Source organism: Calonectris borealis, chromosome 1 (genome assembly GCF_964195595.1).
Source record: "Calonectris borealis chromosome 1, bCalBor7.hap1.2, whole genome shotgun sequence".
In the NCBI taxonomy this organism is placed as follows: Eukaryota; Metazoa; Chordata; class Aves; order Procellariiformes; family Procellariidae; genus Calonectris; species Calonectris borealis.
In genome coordinates, this window is record NC_134312.1 from 122,724,397 (window position 1) to 122,740,463 (window position 16,067).

The 16,067-nt window shown below is 36.7% G+C and overlaps 1 protein-coding gene across 5 annotated transcripts in view; it reads left to right on the forward strand.

Annotated features, from left to right (window-relative positions):
• TRAPPC10 (trafficking protein particle complex subunit 10) overlaps positions 1-15,982 on the forward strand; it is a 45,548-nt gene extending 29,566 nt beyond the window's left edge. For 2 of the 5 annotated variants that reach the window (XM_075173644.1, XM_075173669.1), the window contains 10 exons: positions 361-875; positions 5,311-5,452; positions 6,588-6,746; positions 7,859-8,088; positions 9,311-9,411; positions 9,859-9,985; positions 10,823-10,993; positions 12,297-12,474; positions 12,883-13,077; positions 13,876-15,982. In XM_075173644.1, the coding sequence (XP_075029745.1) occupies positions 361-875; positions 5,311-5,452; positions 6,588-6,746; positions 7,859-8,088; positions 9,311-9,411; positions 9,859-9,985; positions 10,823-10,993; positions 12,297-12,474; positions 12,883-13,077; positions 13,876-14,114 (2,057 nt within the window). In that variant the 3' untranslated portion in view covers positions 14,115-15,982. Of the gene's footprint in view, positions 1-360; positions 876-5,310; positions 5,453-6,587; positions 6,747-7,858; positions 8,089-9,310; positions 9,412-9,858; positions 9,986-10,822; positions 10,994-12,276; positions 12,475-12,882; positions 13,786-13,875 lie in introns of those variants that run through there. The other 3 variants (XM_075173655.1, XR_012677240.1, XM_075173676.1) reach the window with 3 other exon arrangements.
• Positions 15,983-16,067: the final 85 nt, after the last annotated feature.

Genomic DNA, 16,067 nt, shown 5'->3' on the forward strand with positions numbered 1-16,067 from the left:
TTAATTTATGCGCTCTGGGGAGTTTGTCACTTTATGCTACTGTGTTTGTCTACAACACTTTATGTAGTAGTGAAATGTTAAACTTCTGCTTAGACACTATCTCTTAGTTTAGTTGTCTTTAATAGCCGGAGTACTAAAATTGTAGTAGATGTAACTGTTAGAAAACAAATCTCAGCATCTTTAAGTCTCATTTCTATGTAAGATAAAACTAAAATATGAAAGTATTGATTTGTTGTGAAAGGATTCATTGTGGAAAGTTGTTGATCCGTTTAATTCTAGGGGTTAAATTTTTAAGAGAAAGTATTTGCTGATCTCCAGCAGCACTGGAGAAGAATAAAATCCCTTTTTTTGTCTTTCCAGGTCAAAAGGTTATACTGCCTATGCACTCCTTTGCGCAGTTGAAAACTCTACATTTTGACCCTCCAAATGCTGTTGTCCATGTGGGTGGAAAGTTGTCCATTGAGGTGACTTTGCTGAGCCAAATGCCCATCCCTGTCCAAGTGGATCAGATTGCCATCCATGTTCACTTCAGCATTGAAAAAAATAGTTACAGAAAAACAGCTGAGTGGCTTACTAAGCACAAAACTTCCAATGGTGTTATCAGCTTTCCAAATGAAGTTGCAGGCTTTCCTTTGTCAAGAAACAACTTGCCAGCACTGGAGCTATATGAAATGTATGAAAGGAGTCCCTCAGACAACTCTTTGAACACAGCAGGAATTATCTGCAAAAATGTGCACATGCTACTACGAAGGCAAGAGAGCAGCAGTTCACTGGATATGCCCTCAGGGTTGACTTTAGAAGATGGGGCTCATGTATTGAAATGCAACAACTTAATACTGGAACCAGGGGTCAATAAAATAACATTCAATACTCAGGTATGTTTTTATAGTTGAGTGAATGTAGCACTCATGAAAGAAGGACTAAAAGCACTGGCTGAGTGTCGTGGTTTAACCCCAGCCGGCAACTAAGCCCCACGCAGCCGCTCGCTCACTCCCCCACAGTGGGATGGGGGAGAGAATCGGAAGGGTAAAAGTGAGAAAACTCATGGGTTGAGATAAAGGCAGTTTAACAGGGAAAGCAAAAGCCGCGCACGCAAGCAAAGCAAAACAAGGAATTCATTCACTACTTCCCATCAGCAGGCAGGGGTTCAGCCATCTCCAGGAAAGCAGGGCTCCATCACACGTAACTGTTACTTGGGAAGACAAATGCCATCACTCTGAATGTCCCCCCTTCCTTCTTCTTCCCTAAGCTTTATATGCTGAGCATGACGTCACATGGTATGGAGTATCCCTGTGGTCGGTTGGGGTCAGCTGTCCCAGCTGTGTCCCCTCCCAGCTTCTTGTGCACCCCCAGCCTGCTCGCTGGTGGGGTGGGGTGGGAAGTAGAAGAGGCCTCGATTCTGTGTAAGCACTGCTCAGCAGTAACTAAAACATCCCTGTGTTATCAACATTATTGTCATCCTAAATCCAAAACACAGCACTTTACCAGCTACTAGAAAGAAAATTAACTCTATCCCAGCCGAAACCAGGACACTGAGGAAGAGCATAGCGCTGGCAAGTGGTACCTGTATTGCTTCCTGTTACAGCTTGGGGTGCCATTCCCCTTGTGGCTTTCTTTTTGTTGTTCTAGACCTTAATTTCCTTTGAAAGAAGGCTTTGGTGTTTGTGCCAAAATGTACAGGTGACTCTCCTATTTGCAATCATTTGAATCAGCCTTCCAAAATTTATTTTAAACATCTTGATTATTGCTACCAAAAATTAAACTGATAAATTCACACACAAGATAATGTACTGCTCATGAAGTCTGCCTTTGCTGTTGAGCTCATTGAGAATAATGTTTAAAAATTTGATGGAAATGCATTTTCTAGCCCTTAGTAAGTGACTGTGTGGTTAAATTTGGTTGATAGCCTTTTCTTCACTGTGGAGCGTGGTAGAATATTTTTTTGCTTGGTGGATGTAGTAAACCTACCTGCAAGAAGTGTGACAAAGTTAAGCTCAGCTTCAAATATTTGAATTTAGAAGATGTCAGAATTAAAATTGCCCCCATTATTCATCTTAGTCACATAAGGAATGAGAAGACAAGAACATAAGGATTCTCTGCTACAGGAGGACTAAATTTGCAGGAGCAAACACCTGTGAAAATAGTGTCACCATCTAAATGCCACTCTCAGAAAATGGATTACAGTCCTGCTTTTGCCGTATAGTGTTGTATATGAAACTCCCTCAATTTCTGACATACACATGCACTCTAAGTCAGCTTAATACTTGGAGTAATCCTTTCTTTCCTCCCATTCTTCCCCCAGCAAGCTAAGTACTCCCAGTAATTGCTGAAGTATTTAAGGACAGTAGTGCTTATCACTTCTGTTCACATTGCATTACTACTAGATGCATAGTAACTGGAAATCAGCAGGCCTTGAGTACCAGTCCTGTTGGATGGTTGGTTGTGGTGGTTGTGTTCTTCTGTTGGTTTTGGTTTGGTTTGGTTTGGTTTTGTGTTTTTTGTTGTTTTCCTTTTTTTTTTTTTTTTAACTGCCACTCATTCTGTGGCCTTGTACTTTGCTGGTCTGTGGTTTGTTTGCTTGTTTTAATGAAGTGGGGAAAGGCATTTACCTGCTGATGAAGTCCTAGGAAGTGAAATGCCAAGTGTTTTCAAAAGCGAGACGTCATTTCTTTGGCATTCCAGGAGCAGGAGGTTCTGGCCTCAATTATCATGTTGTTCTGTCTTTGGGTTTCTTTAAATACTTTCTATCTCCCTCCCCACCTCTGTAACCCTTCATAGGGAAGTATTTAGTAGAGTTCAATGCTACAGTAATGAACATCAGAGTAGGGAAAATGTGAGTGAGAGAACACTGAGAAATTCAGTGCAGCATCTGAATGATTAACAAGAGATGAGGCAGCCCAATGAGGAATGCAACAGGTGTTTCACAGCGGCTTTATTTTCTGAGCATTATCCAGCCTGTGTATTGGAAAGGATATGGATGCTATGAAGAGAGAAGTTGTTTTGCATATGGTATATATGCCTGCTAGCTTTGCCATCTTCCAATTGGTTTAAATTAGCTTTGGTCCCTTTTTGGTCCCTTTTTTTAAACCAATTTTGAAATAAGAATCTACATAACTGCTTTTGATGACTAAAAATTGATAGCTAGACAGAGCTGGCCAGGAGTTTTCTTTAGCATTCTTAGAATATTTTAGGTGCTCCGCACCTGAGATTTTAACTTTCTCCTTTCTTTTTTTTTTTTTCTTTTTTTTTAATTCTTAATTTCTGTCTTGTCGTAGAACTTTGTTTAGAGTGAAGCTTTCTATAGGCTTACATACTCTGCCTTTCCATTCCTCCAGCGCTGGGGCAGAAAGCACTAGAGATATGTGCTTGGTACATGTGCACACGCACATTGTGGAACCTGTGTGGATAGCAGGTATCTCAAGATGGAAGTTGAGTTCAAGTCCCTGATGATACAATGTGAAATGGCAATAATGTCATTTGAACTACCTACTGACCTAATTTTTTAGGTTTCTCATTCTTTCAAAGGATTGGGACAAGTTAATGGGATTTGGAGATGTCGGAGGTCTTGGTGGCTGCAGATGTAGTTCTCTGTAAAATAAATTAACATGTATGTAGAACTGGATTTCAGGTAAAGGAGCCTTACTAGAAGAAAGCTGTTAGAGCCTGTTCTGAGCAGGCACTTTGGCTTGGGATCAGGAAGCAATCTGAAACCACAGAAGAAGAGACATGGATAAAAAGCTAGATATAGCTCTGCTTTAAATTTGCCTTGTTCTGCATGCTTCTGGTGACTAGTGGAGGATGGACAGCCTTACGCTTATAACTTTCCTATTTTCCCAACCGTTCTTTCTTGAAAGAACTTTGCATGGGAAGACTGCTCAGTGTGAATCCTACTGATCTTTATACAGTTGTTCAAAGCATGACTTAGCTGTCCTTAAAGGGAAAATCTGAATATGTTCTAGTTTTGACAGTGTATTACTAGATAACATGGTGAAAGCTTCTCTAGATTTGAGCTGCAGTATTTACAAAATATTTACTAAAAATCCATTATCACTGAAGTCATATACTGTGTCACTTCTACGGGATTACATAGCTGGCCAAAGGATAGAAACTGTGGACAACTTGTTTTCTAAATTTTCTTACAGTAATGCTTAATTGCACTACTTCTGCAGAAAGAGGAATGACTGTGCTTCTAGGATGCAGAGGGAGTTTGATTCTTTCTGTAGATCTTAGACTGATGATTAGCATTATTGATGCTGATAGCAATCTTCCAGTGTATTTTTTCAAGATTTAAAAGAGATCAGAAAGCATTATCTAAGTTCTTCAGACTGATATTCCCATCCCATGTTGAGGTTTAAAGTATGTATATATTATGAAAGACTTTACTCTTGCTTTTCTGTTTATAAAGTATTCAAGGGATAAAATTTAGTGATTTTAATGTCAAAATGCATAATACTGAATTTCAGTCAGGATTTGCTTTGTAAATAACTGTATAAGTGAGGTTTGAATGTTAAGTTTTTACAGCTTTTCTCGATAACTTCTGATCTTATTCTTTAGATTTAATTATACGCAGCACCAATATTTATGTATTACACTTGGTAAAATGGCACATGGAAAAAGAAAACATTTCCCATTCCCTAGCAGTAGTAGCTAAGAGTAAATAAAATCAAGAATAAATATACTAGCAGATGTTACAAATTTGCTTTTTATAATGTTATCGAAAAACATCCAGAATCCCGTTGTTGAGGGTAAGGGAAGAGTTTGAAATTAAATGTGTATGTATTTCTTTTTTGTAAGCATTCACACAGGGTGTGGGGTGGGGAGTGTGTGAAATCGATAGCTTGAGCTGAAAGCTGTGCCTTATATAAATGTTGTAGGATTTTATGAATGTTAGCCAAATAAGCACTTCACTGCTTTCTAAATATCATTTCAGTTCTTAATAAATATTAATTATATTTTAATTTATGTGGCAATTGGAGGGGGGGGGAACCAACCAACAAACAAGACAAAAAGCACCCCAAAATAACAATTTGACAGCATAGCTACTATATTAGTTATTCTGATTATTGGTACTTGTTACTTACGATGTTTTTTTTTGAATCAGCCAGCACTCTAGAGCTTCTATCTTAATGGGGCAAAAGGTGCTCCTTTGTGAAAATCTTGTCACTTACTCAGAGAACAAGTCTGTTGTTTTAATTTACAAATGCAAAGTATCTGATAAAAATGGGCTGAAAACATGCTGTTGTTTAGTAGAGGGTTTGTTTTAGAAGTATTTCCTAAATTGAAAAATCCATTCAAATGTTTTCTTGAAAGGCCAAAGAACCTGGGACATACACACTCAGGCAACTGTGCACTTCAGTGGGGAAAGTACAGTTTGTCCTTCTTCATATTTACCCAATTGTGCAGTATGACGTATATTCTCAGGAGCCCCAGCTAAAAGTGGAACCGATGACTGGTAGGTACCATTGCTATGCTGAAGTTGTTTTGATGATTTCTGTTCTACTCTCGTAGGACTAGATAAAGCATTTTCTGGCTTGAATATTACTCAGATTTTTTTTTGCTTTATTCTTACTTTTGAGTCTAAAATAAATTCTCACTTTTCAAATTATCCATCAAGTATACTCTGTCAACGATGGCTAGTTTTCAACAACTAATTCCGGTGCTTGGCTCTGAAACATGTAGTGTCACTTTTGAACATGAATTTGAACATGTAGTGTCACTTAAATATCAGGTATGATTTGAGCTGCCACGCTGATTAGGAGAAGTGAATATTTAAATTGTAATTGACTGAGCTTCTTATGGGTTAGTTTTGTGATGCTGCAGTCTCTTTGGTATTTACGAGAGACGCATAAGAACTAGGATTCTCTACTAGAGGTGATAATATAAACTTACTACAATTTAATACTGAATACATCCATTGGTTTCATGGACGGCTGAGCATTACTTGTTGTAGAGTTTATTAAAGTTTATAAATGGAAGTCAATAGTGATTTTATTTTTGGGCTATTAACTGAGGCAGTTGAGGATTTAATATGCATTTTGCGCTATCATTCCAGTTACAGGGGTTGCAGTGTGTGGCGAGGGAAGGACAGGCATATTGGGCATTAATCAAATCAGCTACCCCTATGAAATTAATGGTTGTGATTCAGATATTTGAGAGTCTGTGTGCATACTAGCATTCTTGTTATCTTGATTATGTAAATACAGCATGTGGATATGACTGGCATTGTAGGTGCAAAAATATAAAGCTGTCTACAACCTGGAGAACTTAACAAAAAGCTTAGTAAATCCTTTGGGATTATTGTATTTCACTGAATTCTGTGCTGCCAGAGCTACACAGTATGAGCCAGCTAGTCTAAGCCATCTAAGAAACAGTGGTTTTGGTCACTCAAGTTGAAACAACCGGTTTCTTCACACCAATGTGGCTGAACTAGGTTTAATGTGTTGCATAACACCAAAACCCCACACTTTGAAGTTGCCATAACGTGTGACAAATTGTCTGGTAATATTGCTAACAAGCCTTAGCAGTGCGTTGTAACCATCTACTGATGAGTACTGGAATCTGTTAACAATTTCTGCTTTCTTCTTCAGATAGCCTTTTGGCTGGCATTCCCCAGAAGGTGAAATTCACAGTGACTACTGGTCACTACTCCATGAAGAATGGGGATACTTTGCAGCTCAGTAACGCGGATGCCATGCCTATTCTGTACCATCCGGAGAGCAAGGCAGTGATCTATTCTAACACCAGAGGTAGGCAAGGAAGTAAAAATTAATAATCTTTAAATGCATGAAAATTCAGTAATCCTGAAGTAAACGTGTACTTACAGTATTAAGAACACTGACACTGTCTTTTTCAGTAGTTGTTATTAAGAACAATTCTAGGGACTTGCAACTGAGTACTTCAGTGCAAAAAAGGTCTTAAACTTTCACCCTCAAAGTAGTAGTATGAACTTCTCAGCAAACATAGCTGGACAGCTTTTACTTTCATTGATGGAATTCAGTAGGCATGGTGAAACTGCTGCTGAGGTGAGCGTCTGTCATGATTTCCAAGTGAATCATGGTGATCTTTTCTTACTATGCGGGTTCTATTTTGACTAGACCATTTTTATTGTGAAGTAGTTGTAAGTAGGTTTTTACATAGTGCTCTATGTAAATGGAGTATTTCCTTTGGCCGGTGTTTCATTTAAACAGATGACATCCCGTCTCCTTTTTTTCTGAGCGTAAGTACTGTATAGTCTCCTCAGTTGCTCAAACACAAACAACTTTTAAATAAATGGGAAGAACAGTCTTAACAGACTTGATGAAATTAAGATTAAAATAGAATATACAGAGGCACCCCATGTGTAGTATTTTAAAGATAGATGATGAATGGTGACCGAGAATACTGATGCATGTGTTCAGTAAGTTGTAAGTTTGCTTGAAGTGACATTATGGTATTAAGGAAGTGCAGGACGTTGTAAAAACTTCAGCAGGTGTCATATGATGGACTAAAATAGCTCTTTACCTAGTTTGAAGCTTGTTATCAAATTGCCCTCTTAGTTCTTTCTTGAACATTGGAATGTGGTAGTTACCTTCCTGCAGTTTAAGGAGGATAGAGCGTAACTATTGGGAAGTTGTGAACGGCAGTGGTATTTAAGACGTGTGGATTATAGCTCATTTGTGAAGAGGTTACCGTGGAGTTATATAACATCGTTTCTTGTTGCTGTCTTTGCAGACGTGGAGGTCTTGCTAGGAGGCATCTCATGTTTTTCTATGACACTTCGCTTTTTAGGCTAGTTTCATTACTTACTTAATTAAAATGAAATTGGGAAGGGGTGAACGTGTTTTAAAACTACTTTTTTCCCCATTCTACACAACTATAGAAAAGATCTCAGAATCATCATTAAGGATTCAGTCTTCTGAAAAGATCACAAGCATCAGTTTGCCAGTAGCTCCTGCATATCATGTGATTGAATTTGAACTAGAAGTCATGTATTTGCCATCAGCCACAGAATCTGCAGGGGAGAAAGAAAATACTACAAATAAAGAAGTTCACAGAAAAAACAAAGAGAAGCAGAAACAGGACAACTGCATGGCTACTGTTGACCAAAAAGTAAGATGTAATTTAATGTTTTTCTTACAAAATCTATTTGATCACAGGGGCATACACCTCACAAAATAGAAGTGGTGGTGATGGCGCCACCACTTGCATTGAACTAATTTTCTCTTAAAAGATGTACATGCAAAAATCATAGCAAATGTTATAAATGTAAAGAAAACATATATATAAGTAGAAGTATACACGATGTTTACTATATTACCAGCTGTTCCACTGGCTAGTAATCCGAGTTTTAATGTTCTAACGCTCGCAGTTTATATAAGATGAAGGATACTAGTGTCTTTGTAAAAGGTGGCATGGGGGTCTTTAAATTCTCCCTTCTGACTCTGGCAGAGATATTTCTTTCACTCGCAAAGAACCTGTATGCTTTGTTGAGGTACTTAACACTGTAGTGTTTCAAGCTGTCACGTTATTTAGTTGGAGGTAACTTTTCCTCTTAATTTTCATTATGAAGGGTGAATAAAATAAGTAGTATGCAAAGAAGCTCTTTAGCTGACAGCAGAATGATCTTGAAACCATCACAGTGTTACTCCTTGTTAAAATTGACGAAGCGTGCTGCCATGTATCCTTGTGTGTGAAGAGTCGGGTAAAAAGGAATAGCTGTAGACTAGCATTGCTAAAATGTGATGTGACGATTTTTTTTTTTTTTCTCTGCATTTAAAAAATATTGTATCTTTACAATTGGAAGAATGCCAGCATTCACTTCAGGAGAAATTATTCAGTTAAGTGTGCCGCTCCAAGTTAAAACAAATGTACATTAAATACATTTTTTTTTAATATTTTGAGCTTGTATTTAATATATTAAAGTATTACAAAGACATTTCAGTAATAGATCTTATAGCAATTTATTTGATATTGACCTTTTACCAGATTATTGTATTAAGATGCTATTGGTATTGTTAGTGTCCTTTTATCTTTTCTTTCTTCTATTCCCCTTCCTTTATTTCTAGTCTTCAGAACTGGGTATATCAATTTCCACAGGAAAAGCTTCTTCGAGATTTCATATCCCGCTCACAGGAAAACAAAAACCTAGTATTTTGTCAGATTAGTTTTTGACATACTGATTTTTTTAAAAATTTTTTTTTCTTCTTCTCCTTCTGGATGCATTAGATGTAGACACTTGCTAAGTAAAGTTTTGCTTAGAAATGAGAAGAAAAGCAAAATCATTATGCCAGAGACTATTACGAATAAGAACTTTGTTCCCTTTTTCCTTTAGGTAACCATTGATTGTCCTTGGTCGATTTACTCCACTATTATTGCATTAACATTCTGCATACCTTTTAATGCCAAGCATTCCTTATTGTCAGCTGGCAAACGGTAATGTACTCATTAAGTATTTATTGTTTCTTTCTTCTTACAAAATATGACGCCGGAGTTTCATAAGTGATATTTATAGCAGGCTTTTTTTTTAAGTTGGGCTTTTGTTATCTTACACAGTTTCCCATTGGAAGCTTGTGCATTTCCTCTAGTGTTCTTAACAATAAAACAAATTTGTGGTTTCAGCTGTTTTGGAAATAAGACCACAAGATAAACCAAGCTAGCCTATTTCTGTGTAGTTATTTGTTTTCGTTTAATGTGAAAGAGGATGTTTTACAGCCTTGTTTGTACAGACTTATAAGTATTGAGAAAGAGATTGAAAGAAACAAATATACCTGCCATTCCTTTTTTGCTTGAGCTGCGCACTTTGAAAACAATTTTATGGACCTGTACTCTTTCAGTGTAACTATTCAAATTTTGTTGAACAAACTGTGTCCTGTTTTTCAGGAAATATGTGCAAGTCTGTGTACAGAATTTGTCAGAACTCTGTTTCCAGCTTTCAGACAACAGCCTAAAAAATTCTGCTGACTGTACAGATTTGCAGCTGGTACCTCTGAACCCTGAATCTCAACCGGTAAAGTTTCTCTTGGTTGTTTATGAGCTCACTGGCAGGACAGCTAGATGAAAGTTCTTGTTAGTGAAATTATTAGCACTTCTGCATATAGATTTTGTAGTAAGGCTGATAGCTGATGTTAGGTCAGACCTTTGTAGTCCTCTGAGTAACTTTGATTCTTAAAGATGCTTTAGAAGGCATTTACACCTATAGATCTCAGATTAAATTCTAAAATTTGCAAAGATTATTAGATAAGTTTTCAAACTTGTCCATTTGCCTCTGCAAAGCATTGCATACCTGCTTGAACAACAGCTATACAAATGTAATATCACTAATATTGCTGTTAACACTTAATTTGTTCATCTTATAGCTGCAGTTTGTCATTAGGTTTTAGGACAAAAATCAGGTATAGGCTGTTTTCTAATTAAATACAGCTGTAAGCTAGTTAAGTTGCAAAACAGTCCCCTTGAAGTTTCTTTCAGCCTTGTCTGAACATAACATTAAATTGGTCATTCTTGGTGCCTACGAAAAGTATATACAAATATTATTAATATCTTTATTAAATTTGACTTTTGAATAAAATATTTTTCGCATGTACTTGAATGTGAAGTGTTCCCTTTTGAAACATTGATTCTGACAGTGAAATGTATCCCTCCTTTTAATTACGTGTGCGTTGTTAAAAAAATTCACTATTAGTTATTTTGGTTGCATATTTTCCCTAATCATCTATTTAACACTAAAGAGGTAATTTGTTTTTATAAACTATATTCATGCCAGAACAGACAAACGTATGTATGTGCATTTCCACTTCTTTCTCAGAGGAAGGAAGGAGCTAATACTATAAACATTCTCTTTCAGGTCATATACAGTAAGCAATCGATATTCTTTGTATGGGAATTGAAGTGGACAAAAGAGCTTCCTCTCTCCTTGCAGTGCCTGTTTTCAGTCAGTTTTTGTCCAGCTACCTCTGAAGAACAGTCTCTTACCCTGAAGCCGTTCACTTACGAATTCCAAGTAGAAAATTTTTTTGTAAGTACTATTCTAAGTATAGCATATGTTAACTGAATATGGTTTCCTAATATATGGAAAGGGAAAGTCAAGAAATATATTAGAAACCTTCTGTTTACATAATGAGATTGATACCTACTTAGAATCATTGGAAAGCCAGTTTGTTGAATGATAGAACTGAAGTCTGATATGATATGGTGGAATCATATACTCGCCACTGGAAGGGGGGGAACCATAACACTTGCGCAAGTGTCCTTGATCTTGTTTCATTTTTTTCTGTGTTTTTGCCTTCCTGGGCTTGTGCCATGGAGGCTGTCCTTAGATTTCTGAGCTACTTTTTCCCTGCTGGCTTAAGACTGCACTCTCCAAAGCAAATTGCAATTTCCAAAAAATCTTTGCTATTGAAAGCATTTGAGTTTGTAGTGCTTGAGATGAGCTCCTCTAATGAAATATTTAGGGTTTTCTAGGCCATTATCTTAAATGTTTCTTCTTTCCCTTTATGAACAAACTTTTTATTCCTTTGATCAGCTAGGAAGCTTATAGGCTAGATATAACTTCCTATTAAAGGAATTCTATCAACATTATTTAATCTCATCTCTGAATTCAGACTTGTGTTACCCTTTTTGATGCTTGGGTAAAAAGTAGCAACAGGAGAAGACTCTTATTTGATTGAATTCTTTTGTCTGTTTTCAGTGTTGCTATGTTTTCTACCTGCTTATTACAAACTGGCATTGAACAGTATTTTAGGTATTTGTTTACCTACTGGCATGTAACCAGCATTTGTTGCACTTGTATCAACATCTTTCTGGAGTTTTTAAAGAGAACTGTGTTAAACAGTGTGGTTTTTTGGTAGAAATTTAATTTTGTAGTAATTAAAAATTAGCTCTTAGATAATGTGAGCACTGTTGTTCTGGGGACTATGGTGGTAAGAGTGGTGAAGTAGTTCTCCTGTATTACTCAGAATTTGAGTGATGCGTCTGGAAAGTGAGGAGCCAAGAAGCTAGTAAAAGTTTGTTTAAATAGTATGAAGATTGGTATCCATTTAGGAGCATTGAAAGGCTGAGTTAAAGCATAGAAGTGGAGGGAAAAAAAAGTGTGCTCGCTGCTGGTATCAGAAATAGATTGAATTAAATTTGGTTTGCTTATTTTCTCAAACTGATAGATAATGAAGTGAACATTACTTATAACTGAATCTTGCATTAAAAAGATTTCATGGATGTTAAATGTAAGGTTAAGTTTGTACTGTATGAATTGTCCAGTTCAGTTTAAACACAAGTAAAACACCCCTTTTTTCTTGATAACAGCACTGTTTTCTTCCTGACAGACGTTGTATCATGTGAAAACTGAAATTTTTCCACCATTGGGGGCAGAGTATTGTAAAACAGGCTCACTCTGCTCTTTAGAGGTGTCAATCACCCGACTTGTTGACCTCTCAGAGGTTGACAGAGATGAAGCATTAACAGAATCAGATGGATATTGCACAACAAAACTTATGTATGAAGGTAAGAATATTTTTCTTAAGCAATTGACAAAATTCCCTATTTTTTTCTTGATAATGACATCTGCCAGACTTTCTATGGCATATATTCTTGTATTGTGAGTAAGGCTACTCAATAAAGCAGCTCAATAAAGCAGTTTTCCTTTTGCTAGACTGAGAATATTTTATTTCTTCCTCATTAATCTGTCTTCAAGTGGAATATAAATGCTGCTCAATCTGGATGGATACTTGCTTGGGGCCCAACTATGGCCCTTTTTGTGTAGGGCTTACCTTGCACAGCTCTTCACACATAGAAGCTGGTGGGCTTTTAGATGTTGCTGAAATACTGATTTTAAGAATGCTCTAAAACTATACTGAGGGTTCTTAATTTTTCAGAAAAGATCTTTATAGTGTTTGCTCTTTTTTCTTGCAGTTGTTGACAACAGTAGTAACTGGGCAGTCTGTGGGAAAAGTTCTGGAGTGATATCTATGCCTGTAGCAGCCCGAGCAACTCACAAAGTCCACATGGAAGTGATGCCACTATTTGCTGGATATCTACCTTTTCCTGATGTCAGATTGTTTAAATACCTCCCTCACCATTCTGCTCACTCCATGCAACTTGATGCTGGTAAAGCTATCTTGACTACATGGCTACTTACAGAAATGATTCTGCTTCTCCTGTGTTCTTGTGTAAAGAGAAAAGCAAGGCGAGGAAGTGTATTGACCAAGTGTCTTTGTTACTTACCTTCACTCACAGTTCTGATTTGAAACTTACAAAATGTTGCTCTGACAGGAACTTTGAATTCAGGTTGCAGCCTTCATCTGTGAGGAGGAATAATAAATGCGTTGTTTTCTTATATTTCCTTTAAAGATTATTGTGCAAATTAGTTGTCACTGGATTTATAATCAAGTGAAAACTATTTGATGACCCTCTAATCCTGTGGTTTAATTGTCTGCACATCTACTGTGTCTTCGTTAGTTTTGAAATTTTTTCCCAGTTTTTTGAAAGGATTAAGTACGAAATAAAAGAACTGCTGAAAACTTGTGGCATATAAACCAGATTAGATGAAGAGTTTAAATTACCACAGCCACCTAGAGTATTTATCTGTACTGTTCACTAGTCCCAGCACTATAGCGAGAATTCACTCGTGCAAGCAACTTACCGTTTGTCAGCAGAGCTCCAGGAGCACCCTTCTAGCTTGTGACAAATGTGAGGCAATGCTACTTAAATTTTCCTTAGAAACCAATATAATTCACACTGTTACATCTGCTGCTGGCCAAAAACGTGCACAGACTGTTACCTCAGCAGAGATGATCAGTAACTGTTTAACACGTGGTAAGTTGACTGTGCGTCTGAGCTCCGAAATAATTTTTAAGTTGTTTAATCACTTCATAGAATGAAACTGTGGTTTTTTGTTTTAAACAGATAGCTGGATTGAAAATGATAACCTGTCTGTGGACAAGAATGTGGATGATCAAGCTGACAGCAGCAGCATAAGGAGTAGAGGTAGCTTGCATTCTGCAGCTAGCGGGGAACACAAAGGTTTGCCAATGCCCCGTCTGCAATCCTTTTCACCTGGTCAGGTCTTCAACTGCAGCACGGCTATGCAAATACTTGTCATTCCCAGCAAGGACGACCATGTTCTGGAAGTCAATATCACGTGACAACTCGGTATGAAAACAAGGAAAACAAAAACCATTAGAAACTGGATATGAAAGCACTTTAAAGGATTATGACCTGATTAGTCTTTGTTGTAACATTCTAACTCTAAGGAAACCTATGGCACTCAACATGTACTGGCCATGGAAGCACCAGACAATTGTATCAATTTAAATGTACAGTGAAGCTTGTGTCAGCTAGTTTATATTGCCACTTCAGTATGTTTTGTGTAAGCTATTGGGTTTTCTCCCTTCAGTCACATCCTGCATCACAACACAGGGCAACAAAACCAAAAAATCCAAATATTTGGACCACTTCTTTATTTTTGTCTGGCAGCTGAGAGATTTGTTTCATGCTTCCTACATATTTTAGAATTTAGAGTTGGATGATGTAATTATCCAAATCTTGGGTTTTTATGTAATAATTTACAGGCTTTTCCACACATGTGCCAGAAACACAACAAAGCACACAACAGCACATTCACTGGTATAATAGTTGCTTTTCTGTTTTTTTTTTTTTATTTTGTTTTGTTTTATCATTGTTAATTCCTGCCATTGCAATTTTATATTAAACTTCCATCGTTTGCATACTTAGATGCATGGAAGAGCTACTGCTATAAACAATCTGAACTGAACAAAATTCCTTAATTTTTTGAGGCTTTCTCCTTCACAGAGTAGACACTGTGATGTCACATATTATATGATTTTTTTGGGGGTGGGGGTTGGGTCATCCTCTTGCATAGTTCTTACCAAAGAAAGATATTGATAGAATTTAATAATAAATTATTTGGCTTATTGAGTTCCCAGATTAATTTCTTTTATTACCATTTCCAAGTGGCTTGGTTTGCTGCCCCAATTTTTAAATTGGGGCAAAAATTTCAGTATGATAAAAAAATTTCAGTGATACTTGAACAGTCAACCTTTCATCATAAAGGCTTTGTGTAATTATTACTGATTAGAGGCCAGACTTCCACATTCGTGATGGAAGAAAGAGGTTGGTTTGATACAGGAAAGCTTGCAGATGTAGAATAATTGTGAAGCAAAGTTAAAACATGTAACTTAAAGAATTTCCTTATTTATAACTGAAATGTAAATACAAAAAATGTAAAAAAAAAAAAAAAAAAAAAAGGTGTAATTTTTGTGAATGTTGCAAATCCACCTGTGACTGGAAAAATTACAACTCCTTCTGATGTCCTGCTTCTGATACTGAAACTTGTGCATTTAATGTGAGAATGACCTTTTCTACTTGCAGATCTATAATGGTGCGTTGTCAACAGACTCCACAGAGGAAAACTGTCCCATATCAAACACTTGTCAGTAAAGCTAAGTGAGGACTGCTCATTAGACAAGTTCATTGTTGTTATTTTTTTCTAAACTCAGGTTCTGCTAAATTATAAAGGGGAAGAAAAAAACAAACCCTCTTTCCAAAAAGAATTGCAATTAAGTTGAAAAATGAATAGGCACCCTGCACTGGTCTAAAATTTTTTTTTATTATTATTTTTTATTTTAAAAAAACAGTATGTCTAAATAGATGTATAAAGTAGACCTGCTAGCTGAAAATGTTCTTGTTATGCATCTTCTTTCTGTGAAGGAATGCCCTTTCTCTGTGGAATTCATACCGTTTTATTCTGGATAAAACCCAAAGCATCATTTAGTGCGAATGACTGCTGGGATTCTTTGACTGGAAAAGGTAACAAGTTAGTGACTTTGACACTGCAGGTATTATAATTAATTCCATTTTCATGGTTTGCTATTAAATCATTTTTCACATTGTTCTGTAATATACTGTTAGATTAAACACATTGTACTAAGATTGTTTAATGAAATTGTAAGCGTTACAGTTCTAAATATACATGTTTTAAAAAGAAATCCAACTTCTTTGCTGCCGTGATTTCTCCAGTTTTCCTTCTGTTTAAAGGAGTGATTGTTTCATCTATTTTAGCCAAAGCTACTTTAACG